This window comes from Ambystoma mexicanum, chromosome 1q (assembly GCF_040938575.1).
Source record: "Ambystoma mexicanum isolate Mex_15411 chromosome 1q, UKY_AmexF1_1, whole genome shotgun sequence".
Taxonomy (NCBI): Eukaryota; Metazoa; Chordata; class Amphibia; order Caudata; family Ambystomatidae; genus Ambystoma; species Ambystoma mexicanum.
In genome coordinates, this window is record NC_090922.1 from 638,946,102 (window position 1) to 638,964,341 (window position 18,240).

At 43.1% G+C, this 18,240-nt stretch overlaps 1 protein-coding gene across 1 annotated transcript in view; it reads left to right on the plus strand.

Moving 5' to 3' along the window:
- Positions 1-626: 626 nt before the first annotated feature.
- The window catches only part of GCLM (glutamate-cysteine ligase modifier subunit), a 428,794-nt gene continuing 411,180 nt past the window's right edge, over positions 627-18,240 (plus strand). The window contains exon 1 of the mRNA XM_069641224.1: positions 627-1,000. Within this exon, the coding sequence (XP_069497325.1) occupies positions 728-1,000 (273 nt within the window). The 5' untranslated portion in view covers positions 627-727. The remainder of the gene's footprint in view (positions 1,001-18,240) is intronic.

Consider the following 18,240-nt stretch of genomic DNA (forward strand, 5'->3'; position numbering starts at 1 on the left):
TAAGTGAATGGGCCTATGAGGGACTTGGCGTGTGATTCATCTGCTTTCAAGGCGGGTTAACCCCGCCAAAAGTGGGTGAGTTGAGAGCTATGTGATTTTTTTGACGTAATCTCCCATACAGGTGGGTTGAAATGTTCGCATGTATGCTAACCTACCCCACCTACTTTCTTAAAAAAGTGGATGAACAATCGACGTTGATAAATGGTTCCTGTAAGGGTGTTGGGTCCCTCGCAAGTAAATACACGAGGACTAAGAGTAAAACTAGATGAAGATTACTGAAAGTAATCAGAGCATACACAATTTCCAGCACGCTTGTTTTCCTTTCTTGGTTTCACAGCTGTAAGAGCATGCTTTATAGTCCGTCCTTTGTTTCGGTGTTTGTCCTTCTTCTTTGTCACTCGCTAATCAAACTTGAAATAATAAAAATGTAATATACAATGATGCCGTTCTGCATTCAGGGACTTTGTTTTCGGCTACTTCATTGCCTGGCTTGCGGTGCGTCATCGGTTGTAGAATGCATTGTCGCCTGCTGTCAGCATATGCAACTTGGAAGATCTATTCTTCCTCAGTGACACTGACTGTCAATGCGTGCATCCTAGTCTCTCCTCTGTGTCGCCGGCCCCGTGCCAGTCACGATTACACAGCAGTCTGCGGTGCCGCCTCCTCTGACTCAGCCCCTGGGCTCCTTTCAGAGCGGCCACGGTGCCGCCCACATAATATCCTGGGCATGAGGAGGACAGAGGGCCGCGCCGGGGACCGAGCTGGCGAGGACGAGCTACGGGTACCAGAGGAGGCGCGGGGCAGGACCAGTGAGCCGCCACAGGGCGAGGGCCTAAGCGCCGGGACAAAAACCGGTCACTGCGAGATCTCAGTCATGAGTCCGGAGAGCCGCGCTGCCCGCAGCCTGCTGCATCGAGCATCACTGCTCACCCTGCAGACCGGCAATCTGCTCAATTGGGGCAGGCTAAAGAAGAAGTGTCAGCTGAGCCCTAGCGAGGAGGTGAGCCTCGCCAGTCAGAGGGGGGTGTTGTGGGAAGTTGCAGATGAGCTCGGTGAGTTCTTTGGCGCTCTGTATAGTGTACGAGTTTAGTTATGGGGGTTTAACACCGCTTAAGGCTAATGTTAAAGGTATTTGTACCGCGCACCGTCACTAACAGAATTGGTCCCCAGGCGCTCTGAAATATTATTCCCGGCCAGGGAAGGAGGAAGCCTCAATTTATTTTTATTTTGGTAAAATGAGGGTTAGAGGACCGGTTTAAAAGGGGTGATCGGGGGCGGGGGTCCCGAAGTGGTGTCTTGTATGATCATCCAATGTCCCTAAAGGTGCATTTGCTTTGGACACTCTGCCTCGATGATCGAAACTGTCATTGGAAGAAAGTAAAGCCAGGGCAGTTTGTAGCCAATATTGTGCCAAGGGCTACCCACCAGCCTCGCCAAAATCAAACAGGAATTCATTTTCTATCATATTGTCTAAATGAAGGGCGCTCTGTTAGAAGTGGATTCTGCAAAAGTACCTTTTTGCTGCTGTTCCGTTCCAATCTATATTTCCAACAATGGTGCTTTCTGTTTAAACTGTAATCAGAGCCAATAGCCCTCAAATAAAGGGAAATAGTTAAGATGTGGTGAAAAAGAAGGCAGTTCCAAACTATATTATGTAAAGAACGACTGGCAAATAGTTACATGCCCGATGGATAGCTCCTCTGGGCAACGTGCTGGTTTTGGGAATGGTATAATGCCATGCAACGCGTTTGAAACCCTTGGAAGTTGCGGACTAGATCCTTCTTCATTCTGATGGCAATTAATCGAGTACAATCGATGCGTAATCGTAACACTGATAGATACAGAGATTAGAAGTGGTCCAGCTACACGAAGCTCTTAAAAAAAAAAATACTCAATTATTATATGTTGCACGTACAATGCCAACATATTGACATGCCTAGTAAATTGTGCTAGCTGCTGTTGTTGAATGGCAAAAGCTGGCCATTTGTTTAACTACCTAGCAGCAATGTGAGTTCCTTACTGTATGAGGATAATATCTGTAATAAGTATTATTAGCATATCCTGCCAAAACCTGTGAAATGATGGTAACTTGGACATGCTATTGTAACTCTAGGCAAATTGTGAATGCACATGGCCATGTCATCTCCATACCAACCGTAGCAAGAAAGGACACATTTACTTACACTAGACATGTCAAACATGTTGTCTTTGTCATTGTTGCACTGTAATTGTTTTCTACCTTTTTTTTGTACATTATTTTCACAGTAACTAACATACACACAGTAATAATCCCCTCTGCCTTCAACACTTAAATTTTTCGAAATACTGACCTCTTTGCAAAAAAAAAATTAACGGGCAGCAACATGCAATGTGTACATAGTTTTTTCCACACTTGCTCAAACTACCACCCAGGGAAGAGCATAGTTTGTCAAGGTGACTCCATGTTAACAGAGCACATACTTCCAGTTCTGGACTTTTGTTTATTAGATCAATGCATTTTGGGAGATGTAGTCTTTTGTTTCAACTGGATTAACATACCAGAAAGCAATGATTTTCAAAAGAAACTCCAGTGGTGCTCAGAGGACATGGTCATTAATTGCCCTAAAAATCTCACAAACAACAATGAGCCCAATCACCTGCTAAAATAGCATAAATGAATTTCCAATTCCTCCCCTACTCATGTTACGCCTTCCATTGCTCATTTACTTTTGTCCCTCGCTCCTGCAGGCTATCTCTGACCCTTTCGATTAAGCCAGCAATAAAAAGCCCTTTCGGTCCACCATAATTTCTGCTCAAATTTCCAGTGCTACGGTGAGGACACTCAACTAATTTTCAGGCTACACTCGGCCACCTCCTCTCCGATCTCTGATTGCCTAACTGCCGTTCAAGATTGGTGTGCCGCCAATGATCTTTGTCTGAATGCCAGCAAGACAGAGATCTTCCTCATCGGCACACCTTCAGCATCCTTTCCCCTCACTCTCTGGCCGGCCTCCCTTGGCCCTCCTCCTACCACCACCTGCGAGGCTAAGAACCTTGGGGTCATCTTTGACTCCACACTTTCCTTATCCGCCCACATCTCTGATGTCTCTAAAAAGTCAAACTTCCTACTGCACCTCCTCAGAGGTACTCTGCCTTTCCTCTCCTTCCCCCAGAAGCTCACTGTCTCCCAAGCTCTGGTTCTCTCTAGTTTGGACTATTGTAACAGCCTCTTTTTAAATCTACCTGCCTCTACTCTCCACCCTCTGCAACTAATCCAGAACAGGACTGCAAGACCTGGCTTGGGATCGTATCTCTCCAGCTCTGAAATCTCTCCATTGGCTCCCAGTGAATGCAAGGATTAAATTCAAAACCCTCTACATTGTCCACAAGGTTTTCTGGGGCCTGGGTCCAAAATACCTTTAGCTATCCCTCCGCAAATACCTCCCATCTCGAGCTCTTCGCTCCTCTACCTCCCTCAGATTCAGTTGTTTTTCAAAGAAACGAGCTGTGAGTAGATCTGCCTTCGGCTGGGGCCTCCCTCTGGAACAGTCTCCCTGCCACTCTAAAACTTGAGGAGAACCATCTCTGTTTCCGGAAGGACCTCAAGACCTTCCTCTTTGCTTCTGCCTTCGCTCCCTCTCTCCCCAGCTGATCTGTTCTCTCTTGGCACTGTGCACCTGCCCACCCCCTGTCCTCCGGGCCCAGGTACCTGCTCACCCTGCCACCTTCCCTCACTGCCTCCGGGCCACCCATTGCACTGGGGTCTGTATCTGTACCTATACAGTGCCCCAGCCCATTTTTCTTCCTGCACTTATCAGACCTGCCCTGTCTGCTGCCTTAAACCCAGCACTTGCCACTTGCTGGCTGCACTACCACTTTTTGTTGCCTGTATTATTTATTATTATTTATCTGTTTCTCCTTTGCTCGGCACTTTCCACTTCTCCCCTCTTCCATGCACTTTTCCCCTCCCCCGCTCCCATGCACTTGCGCCTTCTCAATGTCACTGGGCCTAGTAAGATCGTTGTTTTGTTCTCCCCTGTTCCCCCTACCATGCCTTGTCGCGCTCTGAAACACTTGTGTACGTGCGCGATAGAAATCAAATATCAATATAAAAAAATTCCCAATATTAATGCATGTTTAGTTTTGCAGGGATGCTAATTTAGGAAGTGGGCTCCTTATTTTTTAAAAAGGGGGGACTTAGATGAATATGGGCAGGTCAGTCTTTTGTCCCCTTCCTCTCTATGCCTGGAGTCCCTGCAGTGCTGTTAACATGTGAAGACTCCCTGCTCTCCTAAAAGGGAGAATAACCAGCTGCCTGCTGCGCCCTCCGCCTCCAGCTGTGTCCCAGGCCATCGCTTAGTTTGCCTGCCCCTAAGTGTTGCTAATTTACCTGCACTAGGAATCAAACTGGCCATGTTCTCAAGGTGATGGTGATGTTCAGACCCAGCAGTACAGGCAAACCTATATTTCCTCACCAGGAATGTGTGTTCTGCATATTACGAGTAGGTGCATGAACCCATTGCTCTGTCGACCTCCCCCTAAATTGGCCCGACACATTCCTGCATGCAATGGAGAAAACCACGACTAGCTCCAGGTGTCACAGAGGGCAACTATGTGACATATGTTTGTTGCTTCAACCTGTTAATTATTGTTTAAGCTTAAACAATCTACCCTTGAACGGTTTGACAGGCTGTTCCTGTAGCACCCTTCCCAGGGCTAAGTTTGACAGGCTGTTCCTGTAGCACCCTTCCCAGGGCTAAGTGTCATTGCAGTGCGCTGCCTTCAACTTCAATTTTAGAGGACTTAAGCCCCCGCACCTCCAAAGTCAGTGACTGATGCCAGCACTACTCCCAATCGTCTACCAAAGAGAGTAAACTCGTAGAGATAATCACTAGATAGATTGGTGGGGAAAAGGTCGCTGAATCTTTGAAGAGAGTACCAGATGGAGCGAGCCATGAGCAGGGAATGGGCAATTAATGAGGACTGTATTCCAGAGCAGTGTTGCCCACAGTGCTTGAATTGGAATGAAAAATCATAACTTCTTATTATAATGTTTATTTTAATTCTTTTTCAGGGCAGGCACCCCACACATTTGGAAACAACTTATTTTCACTCATCAACCAGCCAAAACTATTGTAATTGACAATGCTTCATTAAGTCTTATAAACCATGAGAGAGATTTCCTTTTTTTGTTTTTAAAAAAAATATTTTTTTATAGCAGTCTGTGAACTAAATATCTTTGTGGGGCTCTGAATTTTAGCCGCTTTCTCATAGTGAGTTTAAATTATTTGCCCAGGCTCACGTACTTTGGTTAAGAGCTGTTGGCTTTTGAACACAGTCTTTAATTATGGCACTCTGCCAAATCTCATCCAAGCTCTAGCTATGCTCAGCCATGTGTTAATGTTTGGCTTACCAAGGCTAAAATAATATTATACTTTATTGCAATTAAAAAAAATAGACCCATCCCATGAACCAAGTCTCACTACATAAAATGTTCTACAGATATATTGAGCAAAAAGAGTGTGATAGATATTAGCTTTATTTTCCTCATCCTGGCGAGAAGTTTAACATCGCAGCAAGAGAAAACTTAATCAAGTCAATGTTTCACACGGTAGAGATCATGTTTTGCACACCTCAGTTTATAATTTACAGCACTTGCACTTCTTGAGGGACTTCCCACTAGTAATGGTCATTCGAAATGTCCCACACAGTGCTGTGCCTGCAGCTATTTAACATTGATTGGTTGTTTTAAATGCTCTGCTAATAATACAGAGAAGCTGCTGTTTGTCTTTGTACATCTGAGCATTTGATTGAAGGGCTGTGAACTTGGAAGTGTGAACGGAGTTGGTGTGCTGCATGTCAGCTGCACTTCTCAGTCCTAGCAAGTTGAGCACGAGCCTCCACTTCAGGAGGCTGAACTGTTTCATCTCCAGCCATATCCAGTACATCTAGGAAAGCGCCTGCCCTGATGTTTTCCAAACTTTCAATCTTGGAGGCAAGCCTGGCTGTGGTGGCATGTTTTTGTTAACTCCTTTGCATGCAAGGTTTTATCAGTATCCTATGCTTGTTCCAGGACGGTAGCCTTTGACTTCGGTTTGCCCATTGTTCCTCTTCCGAAGCCTCCACTAAGATTTCTTAGAATTTATTTTCAACAATCTGCACTGCCCTCTCAATGTTGTAGAAGATAGAGGTTTATGTGGAAAGCATTCAGCTATTTCAGAGTTATTCTACCTAGCCTTCCTTTGCGGGCGATCTTTAGGTATATGCCTCCATTCTGCCGTGATGGCGGACTTTAAAGTATGGCCACTGCATAGTATGTCCAAGCCAAAAATCCATTTTAACAGCATAATCATAATGTCAAAATCCTACACGATGCAAGTGAGGGGGATATGCCAACTCTGCTCAGAACACAGTGGTCTACCTTCTCCATCGCGTGGCTTCATTGTAGAATTGGGAAAATGGTAGGTAACCCTGCTGCCACCAGGGGGAAGACTATCACTTCGCAAACAACCACCGTACCCCGATCCAGCTCATTTTGTGTATTCATCCAACATGCCCTTTCCTGGTTACACCACGTATCTCTGTTTGTCATTCTGCATGTTATTATTAATTTATTATATTTCTTGAGTGCAAACCTCGCTTCAAGAAGCAACAGAGTGCTTTACAGAAGTATACAACAATACAGATACGTAACAGAGCGCTTTACAGGGGTATAGAACAGTACGGATGCATAATGGAGCGCTTTTCAGAGGTAACAGAACAGCCATACAGCAGGGGGTGGGAAACAGAGTATGGCTACAGATGTCCCGGGTGGCGGGGAGGAGAGGGGCAGGTGGCATCTAGCGAGCTGCGAGGGACTATGTGACGGCCTAGATGTTGAGGCGGGGAGCATAGTTGGCCCAGTCCCCCTGTTCTGAACCATGAGGCAGGCAACTGATCTGTGTGCCACAGGGTGCTCAAGCAGGACGCCAAAGGAGCTCTTTGAATGCAGCTCTCCAGTTATAGGAGTGAATCCTTCTTTCCCCTTCCTTTTTGCCACACTGACCATGGAACTGCAGAATAATGTCTTGCTAGTAGCTTGCAACTTGAAATTGGTACCCCCGTACAAAAGGAGTGTCCTTTTTACTGCACCAAGCACACGTTGAGGCGCACAAACGCATCCTTTCCGTGCAGATTGCAATGGTATGAGTACCAGACCTTTACGGTTATGTTCTTTTGGTTTGGGAGCGCTGCAGGTACAGGACTGGGACCTCCACTGCTGCTTATGAGCTCCACACTAGCGGTATCCTGTTATTGAAAAAGATACATTGAACAAAATCTGGACAGGGATGTCTTACTTAACAGGAAAGATGTAATTCCCTTGAAGTAAGTCTTGTGAGCAAGAGCGTATGTTGTTGGTAAAGGAACCGGAGTGCCATGGTTGAAGGTGAGAAACTAGTGGCAGAAGTAATGTGCTCAGAGTAGTCAAGCCATGAAGGTATGCATGGGGGATGACAGGTATGCATGGGGAGGACAGTGCAATGGGTGTAGGAGGAAGAGCGTTGTTGGGTTAATACCTGGGATGTGATGTGACACATTATGGATGAAGAAGTGCTTCGAAGAGAAGAAGAGTTTTATGTAGTGAAAGGGACAAAGCAGGCACACGGAGGGTTCTTTTCAGTGCTAACATCTTAGATTCAAATATCAACCCCATCCCATTACCCACAATTAGATCATGCAACTCTTTATCTAAGTAGGTCGCTTGAATAGTGACACCTTATTTTTTATGGCTCAACCAAACTAAGGTGCTCAACTGGAGAGATGGAACATTCTTCCTCATGGAGGCGACAGAGGTACCGCTAGGAAGGAGGAGATGCCAATCACTGATAGGTTGACACAACTGTCACTTAGCCTGATTTCACATTGGACAGTCTGTTCTTTGGCACCATCCTTTTTTAAAATTAACATTGGCTTCTTTTTTCCAGGAAGTGATTACCCAAATATCTCCATGTGGAAAATGTAATTGGCTGAAAAACTGACACCCTGGGGGAGCTTTCATTTAGTAATTGTCAAGAGCAGAAGTAACCCCTTTGGGATGTTTTCCGACTACCTCAGTAGCTGTTGTGCCCTTGACCTGGATGAGGCTGAGTACTAATTGCAGATTGGGTGTTGGTAGCGGTAGCCATCTAGTGTTGGCATGCTGCAGATAGAGCTAATTATAACACTTGAACCACTCAAGTGCTGGAGTGGGCGGAGCTGACAATGATTCCTTGTGGGAATTTAGGACGAACATGGACACCCTTAGCAGTTATGCCTTGTTGGTGGATTTGCAATTTGAGGCATCTCTTGGGTGATTTCTCCCCACCCCCAGTGTTTGGATGTGTTGTGGAATGATGGTCTGCTTTTATAAGGTTTCCTTGTTCAGATGCGTCCTACTGACATTGATCTGCACTACTTGAATTGAGGGAAGTTATAAGCTGTTAAAGCATACACTGAGTAATCTTGCAGGGCTTATAAGGGTGGTCATGCTAGGGAAGATTTCTCAAGACTCAATGGGGGTCATTACGACCCTGGCGGTAGCAGTGCCAGAAAAAACGGCACAGTTGCCGCAGAGTCGTTTTTTTCCGGCGCCTGGCAATGGGGAATTACTGGGGCATTACAGCCCCGGCGGTACCGATAATTCCCCATTGCCAGGCACCGGGAAAAATTACTTCCCATTCGAGTCCCATAGGACTCAATGGGGAGGACGGTAGCACAAGCACCATTCAGGATGGTGCCGGTGCTACCGTCAACGTCTGCGTGTGGGTGCCTTTCCGCCCGCCAGGTCACACTTTTATTTAATGTTCACGTTGTTCGCAGTAAATGTCAATTAAGTGTCCCAGTGCATGTCTGGCCTCCGGGTGGCAGAAGTGTGCCAAACAAAAAGTGGATTTGTGGCGACATGCACCATTTTACAGAAAGCACATTTACATTTTTTGTCAGTTGCCATGGCTAGAGAACATTTTCTTAGGTCAAGTAGGTCAACTAAGTTACTCAACCTGCAGGTCTAGCCGAATTCTTAAGTATTTGCAAGGCCTGACTCTTCTCACTAATGTCTGTCATCAGCGGTATAATAAAATGCTGTATTGCTAGTTTTATGTCTTGGGTACAAATAAATTCTGGTGACATGAAAAATATTTGTACAACATTGCTGATCAAATGTCTGCTAATCAAGAAAATTGTAAGTAGTAATCTCTGCTATCAATTTTTGAAAACGAGTTCATGCCTTGACAGATCCTCAAATGTAATAGCCATACTTTGGTTGGATTGAGCTGAGAGTCTCCATTTCTGTCCATCTCTGGAAATGGAATTGCCTGAACTCTGGCAGAGGATCTCCCTACAAAAGTAATATGATTGTTGGCCTTTCATTTTTCATTTTAAACCATGTGCCTATAAGCAAATCTACTTCTTGAGAAGTGGTGCTTTTTTCGTGGCTTCACCAGGAAAGTAATATGTTTGACTTCACACAGAAGAAAGCCAGAGATTGCATGTAACAATTTATTTTTACATAGGCGTTCGATAATAACATGTTTTACATGTTTTTTTCAGATAGGACAGCTTGGTTGCCTTAGCCCCTTTAAATAGTATCAACGCAAAACAAGACTAAGGAGTCTTATTGAGAATGCACATGGCAAGATGCCATTCATTCATTACTGGTTTGTAAACCAATAAACAGACAGCACATCGCTAAGCCAACCTGACTCCAATTCGCCATTCCCCTTATATCTCACCATGGTCTGGCCCCTTACAATATATGTCGCTTCCATTTGATCTCTCCCGTCCCCAAAAGATAATCATGATACTCTTTGTATATTTCCAGGTTGTATACAAATTGTTCGTTTTACAACTGTTCGAATTACAATTGACTTTTTCACAATTGACCGAATTGTGAAGGTCAATTGTAACATATATGTGGGGGGAAACCCCCCACCCAACGCCAAACCCCCCAAAACCCCTATATATATCAATTGTGACCCTTTAAATCCGGTCAATTGTTCATTCGAACAATTGTAAACGAACAATTTGGGTAATACCTATTTCCATTGTCAGTCTTCCATTTTCATTCTGTCTCTAGTCATCGCGGGATCCTCTACTTCGGGGGTCAGTCGATCTGGTTTGACATGCCTTGCATCCATCTCCCCACTGCTCCTGACTCACTTCTGGCAAAGAATAGGGCTCCATTGTATAAACTGGTATGAGCCGGTAGAATCCAAAAATTACGGCTGGGTGGCCTTCACCCAGATCCCCCTATCCCCCCCCCTTAAAACTCCCTTCTGAGAGATCCTGAAAGGGCTGCCTCAGCAGTCCTACAGCACATGTCCCTTTAGAGCAGGGTTGTCCCACTCCAGGCCTCGAGGTACCCTTCATTAATGTTCATGAGGTACATTTGCATACATTGATTCTACATGTATGCACATTTCTTCTCAATTGAGGGATATCCTGAAAACCCATCAGGATTCTGGCCCTAAAGGCCTGGTGTTGGAGAACCCTGCTTTAGAGAGCCCTCAGGACAAGCATTACCTCAAGGCAAAAAAATGGTGATTTCCCTCTCTAACGTCCACTATTCTAAAAAAAAATAAACATCGTCATATAAAAGAGTGAAACTTCAGGTATCCAGATGTCTTTCCAAAACTACTTCTCCCACATTGTTTACTCTCATTTATGGTCACTCGTTATCGTATGCCTTTATGATGTTATCATAACATAAACCCTGTTCCCTCTCCCCCTGATGGACATCGATGTTCACAATAGTCGTAAATTATGTGATTGGCTGGGTTTTTTTAATACATTTTTTTTAATAGCATTGTTCGAGAATGTGATTTTTCTACTCACTGGATTTCAAGGAAAGGAAGTAATGTGGATTGGCTTATTGTAGAGGGCAACTTCAATGCTAAAGGAAATGTCTGCCTGGTTAAGAAAGTTCATTTGAAATTCTAACTTTGCAAGAGGTCTTATTTTTTGTTTCCGTCATATATTTGTACTGCAGATTTCACCACCATAGTGGACTTATAGTGTCTTGGAAGTAGTGTATTGTAACCCTGCCAGGGTGTATCCAGCACATTACTGGAAGAAATGGATGAAAGGAATGGAAATAAATGATAAACAAAAATTAGAGGTAAATCGGGTTAGTAAAATGAAGTACAAACCAGTTTAGTGGCAATAATGGTAAGGGAGAATGCTTGTGGAATTATGGATGCTTGCTCATAGTCTGTGCTCGCTTATCAGGGAGCGTTTAGGAGAATTAAAAGAATGTGTAGCTTTTGTATGAGCAGCTGAATGTAGGCCTGGAGGTCTAGGCCGTACAAATAGGTAGTGTAGTTGCTTGATGGGCTATGTGCTCAAGTTGGCCATGGTAATGTGTATATGTAAGGGCTGGCTTCTACAGCAGTTTAAAAACGAGTTGCAGTGTTATGCTGGGGTTGGGTTTGGAGGTCCCAGCACAGCGATGCTATTATTCGGAGGTGCATGGCTCCTTTTCTATGATCGTATGCATTCACTGGGATGGAGGATGCCGATAGTTAGATCTGACAACAGGGATAAATAGAACTTTGTCTGATCTTGCTCCTCTGTATGTGGCTGTTGGAGCCGTTATACTACCATTCCTACAGAGCTTCAATAATGGAATGCTCCATGGTGTTGCCTTTTTGTATATGGTTGAGTGGTGACATTAGGGGGCACCTGTATATTAATTGGCGCTATGCAGGCTGTAGGGGTATGGAGTGAGATGCTTTACAAGCCTGAATAGGAGGTGATCTGTGTCTCTTCGGGAATCTGGGTTTGCAGGATATTTCTACATTTAAGATTGGAGAAACATGTCAAGCAAGAACCATTTAGTGAAACTTTAGAGAGTAAAAGCTGTTTAGTACGTGGCTATTGAAAGCGCAGAAAAGGTTGAGTAATTATGACTAATTGGCATGTGTTGCACAGTGGCTTTCAGAAGGAGAAAAGGCAGGCGGACAACTTTCCTGGTTGGTAAATGGGATTCGTTGAGCTAGGACAGGGGTAAAGGTGTCAAGTAGCAAGATGCTACCCATGCATAAGTCACACTCTCCATAATTTCTTCAGGCACGCTTTTCACCATTTGCCGGTGCTAATTTGAGACTGGATCTTGTGGTCCTACCCAAAATTGGATATGGCATGGGAGACCTGGTTGACATGCAGAAGGAAATGGGGTATTCCTCTTATGAGGCTCTGTGTGGACTCAATGGGGGTCCGCACAAGAGCAGGTTGAGAAGTGTGTAGATGAAGTTAATTGTTGTTTATTAAGGGAGGAGGCTGTTTGGCTAACTCAACCCATCGTGGTAGGGGAAGCTATGGGCAGTAGATTAGTTGGGGCGGAATATATTTGACCGTCTGAGTGGGTAATTATTATTATACATTTTTTTTTTAAGAATACAGGGAGCAGTTGCCCCCAAGTTGAGCTACTATGAGGTGATGGGGTTGGGTACACTTTCTGAGATCAGTGAAGGTAAGTGTCCTTGGTTCTCTTTCCCCAAGCCAGGGGAGGATGGAAAGGATTTTTTATTACTGACCCCTTGTGCGTATGTATGTGGATCTCAAAATTCTTTTAGTGCTGGTAGGGAGACTACAGAGGATGCTCTCAATGCTGATTCATAGCGACCAAGCTGGTTTTGATCCCTGTTCAGAACCAGAACAACTCGCGTAATCTCAGGAGGCATTATTACTAGATTGGTACGATCAGTGAAGCCAGTGTTTGCCAGCCTAAGCACACATAAGGCATTTGATACAGTTGATTGACAATATGAGGGAGTTCCTGGGAATGGGGTGTGAATTTCTGAAATGGGTGGCCCCTCTATAAAGTCCTGAATGCTAGCGTTAATGCTAAGGTTGTAATCTCAGGGAGTGGATAGTACAGGTGGGTACCAGACAAAGGGAGTCCACGGTCAACTTTTGATATTTGCATTGGTGATGGAGCTGCTGACTCGTGCTATAATGCAGAGGTCCAAAGATAATAGTTTGCAAATTCGGACTATACATCGTGTATCTCTTAGACAGATGTTCTCCTGGTTTGTAGCCACATGAGATTCTGGATTGAGCAATAGAAACAGTGGATTAATTTGGCCTATTTTCAGGCCTGGAACCATGTTAATTCCACAATATAAACCATTCCTGTTAAGGTTGGGGCCAGACGTGGTCCTTTTCATTGACTGTCTTCACCAAGGGTTGTCATACCTGGTTGTTGAAGGAAGTGCACATTGTAAATGGGTATATCCTCAAAATAGAAATAATGTTGGAATCGCTCTGAAAGGTGGTAAACTTCTGGTTTCGTTTTCTACATTCCTTCCTGGCAGGAGAGCCTCCTAGGAGAGCTTCCTAGGCTGTTTTATGTGTACCAAGTGATGCTAATAGATTCCTGTAAAGTACTTCCAGGAGTTGAATGCTCTATTAGGGTGGTGGCAGGGGAGGATTGGGTGCAGGGGTTGGGTGGGAGCCAGGGGGGTGCAAAAAGTGACCCAGTGATCAAGGACATGGTAAACTAGGGTAGCTGTTCCTGGAGGACTTATTCATTATGTACCAGCAAGTGGTGCTTACTGTGTTGGAAAAACAGAGCCGTTCAGCTTATTCCATTGCAATGTGAGATAACTGCAGATTTACCTCTTATGATCTAACGGCAGCAACCAACCCCATTACCCATAATCGCGTGTTTTCGTGGATCTGGTTTTGAAAGCTGATAAGCTAATTTATTAATATGAGCTCATATGGCTTTGGAAGAAGTGATTAGTCTTAGGAACATGCAGACTCTTGCATCTGGGAACCTGCTGGTCTTTCGTTGCTGCTCAGTACACATGTAGTTCTTCTGGTCACATGATGCAAACATTCCGCATTGGCAGATTACCTTGTAGGCAACCTGACACCATCTTCAATATTTGGCATTCATATTTTTCTATTAGCTGGCAATCAGGCCTTCATACCAAAAACACAGAAATGTTTCATATTGTATTGCTGGCCGGTGCCAAGGCCGTCCTAAAACAGTTAGCACTTTTCATTTGGTGCATCAGCCCCAAATACAGAGGAGTCGTATTGTCTCATCACTAATGTCAAATCTTATGAATATTGACGATGCTTAAACAAAATATAACAGAGGAATGACATTCTAATCCTACCGCTCCCTCCCCCTTGGACAACCATCTGTATTTTATTTCAAAACTAGCTTATGCATTTCATGCCCCGCTACAAGTTTTATTTAATGGGAGTTTGAGTCCATTGGGCCTTAACTTGCACTCGCCACAAGCCATTGGCTAGTGATAATTGACTCTTGGCTAAGGAATGGTGTGCTGTTTGTATGTGGAGAATTGAGGGGCCAAGTGTGACTTTTTTTTATGCCTGGTTATTAGATTACAATTTGAAATGTTTAGTCATGGACGTTTATTAATCCCTTAATACAATGACTATACTCTTCCTTTCATCTGGTGCTTAATTTCAAGTTTCAGCTCTTCAATCAACTTTTTCATGATAGAAATAAAATAATTTGTTCTGTTCAGGCTGTTTAGTCAGACTATATAGGAACTGAAACTTTTATTGAGACCATATCTACAACAGCAGTGAATCGCAGTAACATTGCTATGAGCAGGGTAAATCTTAAAGAATTACATTGTTATTCTTTCTATTGCTAGACATAGTATATGGCAAACAGTGCGCAAGGTGTTGTAGACTGGTATGCTGTTTCAAAAGCTCTTAATTCTGTGTCCGTATGGTTCCTATAGTGCCACCCTTATCGGATAGCTGCTGTACCTGGGCCATAATGTCAGGTACATTCTGGAAACAGTGTAGCAAGAGTTGTGCCTATAAAAGAATCTTTAGCAGGCCAACTGACCAACCATTTTCCCTTATTCCAACCATTAAATGGTGTGTGGCCTAGTCCATGTTTATGTCATGAGAGGGTGTATTGCTAACTCAAATGGAATAGGTATTTGTACTAAACTCTTCCCTCTAATAACCTTACCTCTCCTAACAGAATGATCTCATTCTCCCTGGTCTGGTTTTCTTTTACCAATTATGCAGTTGGGGAGGCTCCAAGGTCTATAACTGCCAGTTACCTTACGTTGCCGTAGATGTAGTATTATTTCTGGGGCGTGAAGTACAAATCTGCAGCATTCTGTGGCCATTTCTATCTGCCACACATCTGTGGATGATGCAGTGCCGTAGGCGTCCTGCCCTTGCACCGGGCACCATCTGACTGGAAGGAGCTCAAACTTATTCAATGGGTCCATGAGCTTGAAAGGGACACAGATTGCTGACCGCTCCAGCTTACTTCCAGAATATCCATCATTGCCACAGTTCTAGTGTTCAGTTCGTAGTGTGTACTATGATTGTGATGGGGAAGTTGCATCATATTGACAAGCATGAGAGGTTACTTTTGAAAATGTACATTTTCCATCAAAAGCATTTATCTGAATGATGACCTAGTTCTGTGACCTGCCGGATACATATGTCTTTGAGCTAGTGCTCAACCCAGACTCCTTGACCTTCTCTACTCAACCTGTCACTTTAAATCAGCTACTCTGAAAGTGACAGTTCTCAAACTACAATTTTCCACCTAGTTTTCCCAGTTGTCTGCATGCTACATGATCCACTACAGTGCCATTGTTTTATTTTCTAGCTCGCTTTCTCTTACATAATGAATACACGTTATACAGACTATTCACAGAAATTTTCGAGAGCTTTTTCACCTAAAAATGTTTAGTGAAAAACTTTTTCATCAAAAATCTTTTGCTGAATTTTTGAATATCGAATGTTAACTGTTAATGTTACGTTGTTAATAAATATAACAATGTAACATTAAAAATCTTTAAGTTATAATGTATTTTTTGGTGGTTTAAAGTGTTAAATAATGTTTGGGGGGTTTATAAGGGCGGAAACAGGGGTTTTCAATAAAAAATGAATTCGGTTATACTGGTTAACGGGGAATTGGGGGGATTACCAATAAAAAAAATACAATAAAAAAAAATGAATTCTGTTTCCAGGTTTACAGGGTTTTGGGAAGCATTTTATTTTTTTTTATTTCGGTGTGCAGGTTTTCGGTAGATAAACACTTTTTTAGTTATGTGAATCTACATTAGGTAAATAAGTTTTAGGTGAAAGAAGTTCGATGAAAAATACTTTAGGTGTAAAAAATTCAGTGTAAAGACCAGAATACACAAGGCTAACTAGATACCTATGCAAAGTAGCGATGATTAGTTCCATCCAGTTTGTACATCGACAGATCTACCACAACACCATACATTATATTCAATTTCCAGTTGTCTATTTACTCTTACATAATACATGTATTGTAAATTAGCCCCACGGGAGAGAACTCGGATGCATCTGCAAGTAACTCCCAGTTCCATGTCTGCTATGCATCTCTCTCATGTCTGCCTTCATGATGCAGCTCTTCATTGCCCCTTCTGGATTGCCTCTCCTGATTTTGTAGCCCTCTCCTGTCGCCTTCCTCACGTGTGCCTGTCTCTGGGTCCTGGAAATCTTTTTTTCCAATTGTGGGCATATTCTGTAGTTTGGGAAGTAGGCACACGTGACTCAAGCTAAGCCGACTTCTCTTAAAAATGGGAGCTAGTGGGAAATATTGGAACCCAGGTTGGTGTCCCGGGTAGCAGTAGTGATAAATGCTGTTTTTGGGGGCTGCGAACGTGGTACTCGGGGACTACAAGGTTAGGCTGGTGAGCTGTTATCATCCCTAACCACCCTTTAAAGCAGTATTGATCTAGATTGACTAAAGTTAATATCAATTACTGACGAGAACTATCTTGTCCATCTGAAGTTTCAAATTACCCTACTGATGCAACACCATGAACCTTGTATCAGCAACTCATAGGTGTTCATTACACAGTAACAAAAGATTGTAGGAGCTCCGTAAGGAGGATTTCACAGCTTTCAATTAGTACAGTGGTCTTCGATGAAGATCCAGCCAATCCCAGATGCTCAAGGCCGGGTCTTCAAGAACTATCAACACAGATGCGTACTTAATACAAATGAGTCACATTCTTCTCTTGTGTGTTTAAAGCACATTATTCTGTTTGTGGCTTGTTATGTTTGTGGTGTAAGCAAAGTTATGAATGATTCCGCTGAAGCAGCGGAATAGAAGCGTGCATATAAATGGATAATTTGTGTGCCATGTTTCATTTCTCCATCTTTACTGCAAGCTTATAATTGAAAATTGCTTTGTTTCTAAGTTGTTCTAGGACTGGTGCTAAATATAAAGGCCTAGTTCTTAATTTAGCACACTCTTCATTTTAAATTCATTTACAATAACAATTTCCCATTGACATTATTTAGGTAACTATTTACATATACCTGCCTTTTTTATTCCACAGAATCCTCCCTTTAAGGCTTATTTCCTCTCACCTGTAAAAGCCAACTTCTTGATGAAACATCTCTTTATTGGCCCTCATTAACATGATTTGCTCTTGTACTCTCATGGAAGTCCAGTTTATTTTCTAAACAATTGAAAACGCATCTGATTACTTAATATGTACAGTAAATTCCCATTCCCAAATGGACACCAAAAATATTTTGGACGTCATGGATGGACGCACCTAGCAAGCCAATGAAATTTGTTAGCCAGGACCAAAGGAAGCATTCAGAAAAGGTTTCAAAATTGCTGGGAGCTATTTAGCTCCTGGATTGGGTCTAGAAGAACCTGGTTATCTTGATACCGGTGTAAGAGGATTCAATTCAGCACTACAGCTAAGTCAACGCCTAGTCTAGAATACTGAATGAAAACCCTTATTGATATATCTTTATGTCCAATTCATGCGTTCTGGATGACTACCCCTATATAACACCCCTCTCTTGGAATCCTCCTGACCCCACTGAGCCAAGAAGTAGTTCTGTTTTGCAAGTTAAAAGGTTTAATTGATAGTTTAAACAATAGGTGTATATATATCACACTTTAGAATAAATTAATAATTGAATAGCACACTTAATCTGATATGATAAAGATTACAACGGAGAATCTGGCACTAGCACACTTCTTGATAATCACTAAGGAGTTGACATGAAATGGATAAGATAGCAACAATACTTTTATGGTTTCCAATGGATGCAATGTGGAATGAAATGCAGTACAGAAAATAACTTGATAGGATTTCAGCAAAAGACAATGTAATCACTTTCTTGGACAATTCACCCCCCCTTTTATGCAATGCAGGGAAATGGAAGGAAGGCACACAATTCTCAGAAATGCAATTCAAATGTAATTCAGTTCACCCAGCAACTTAGACT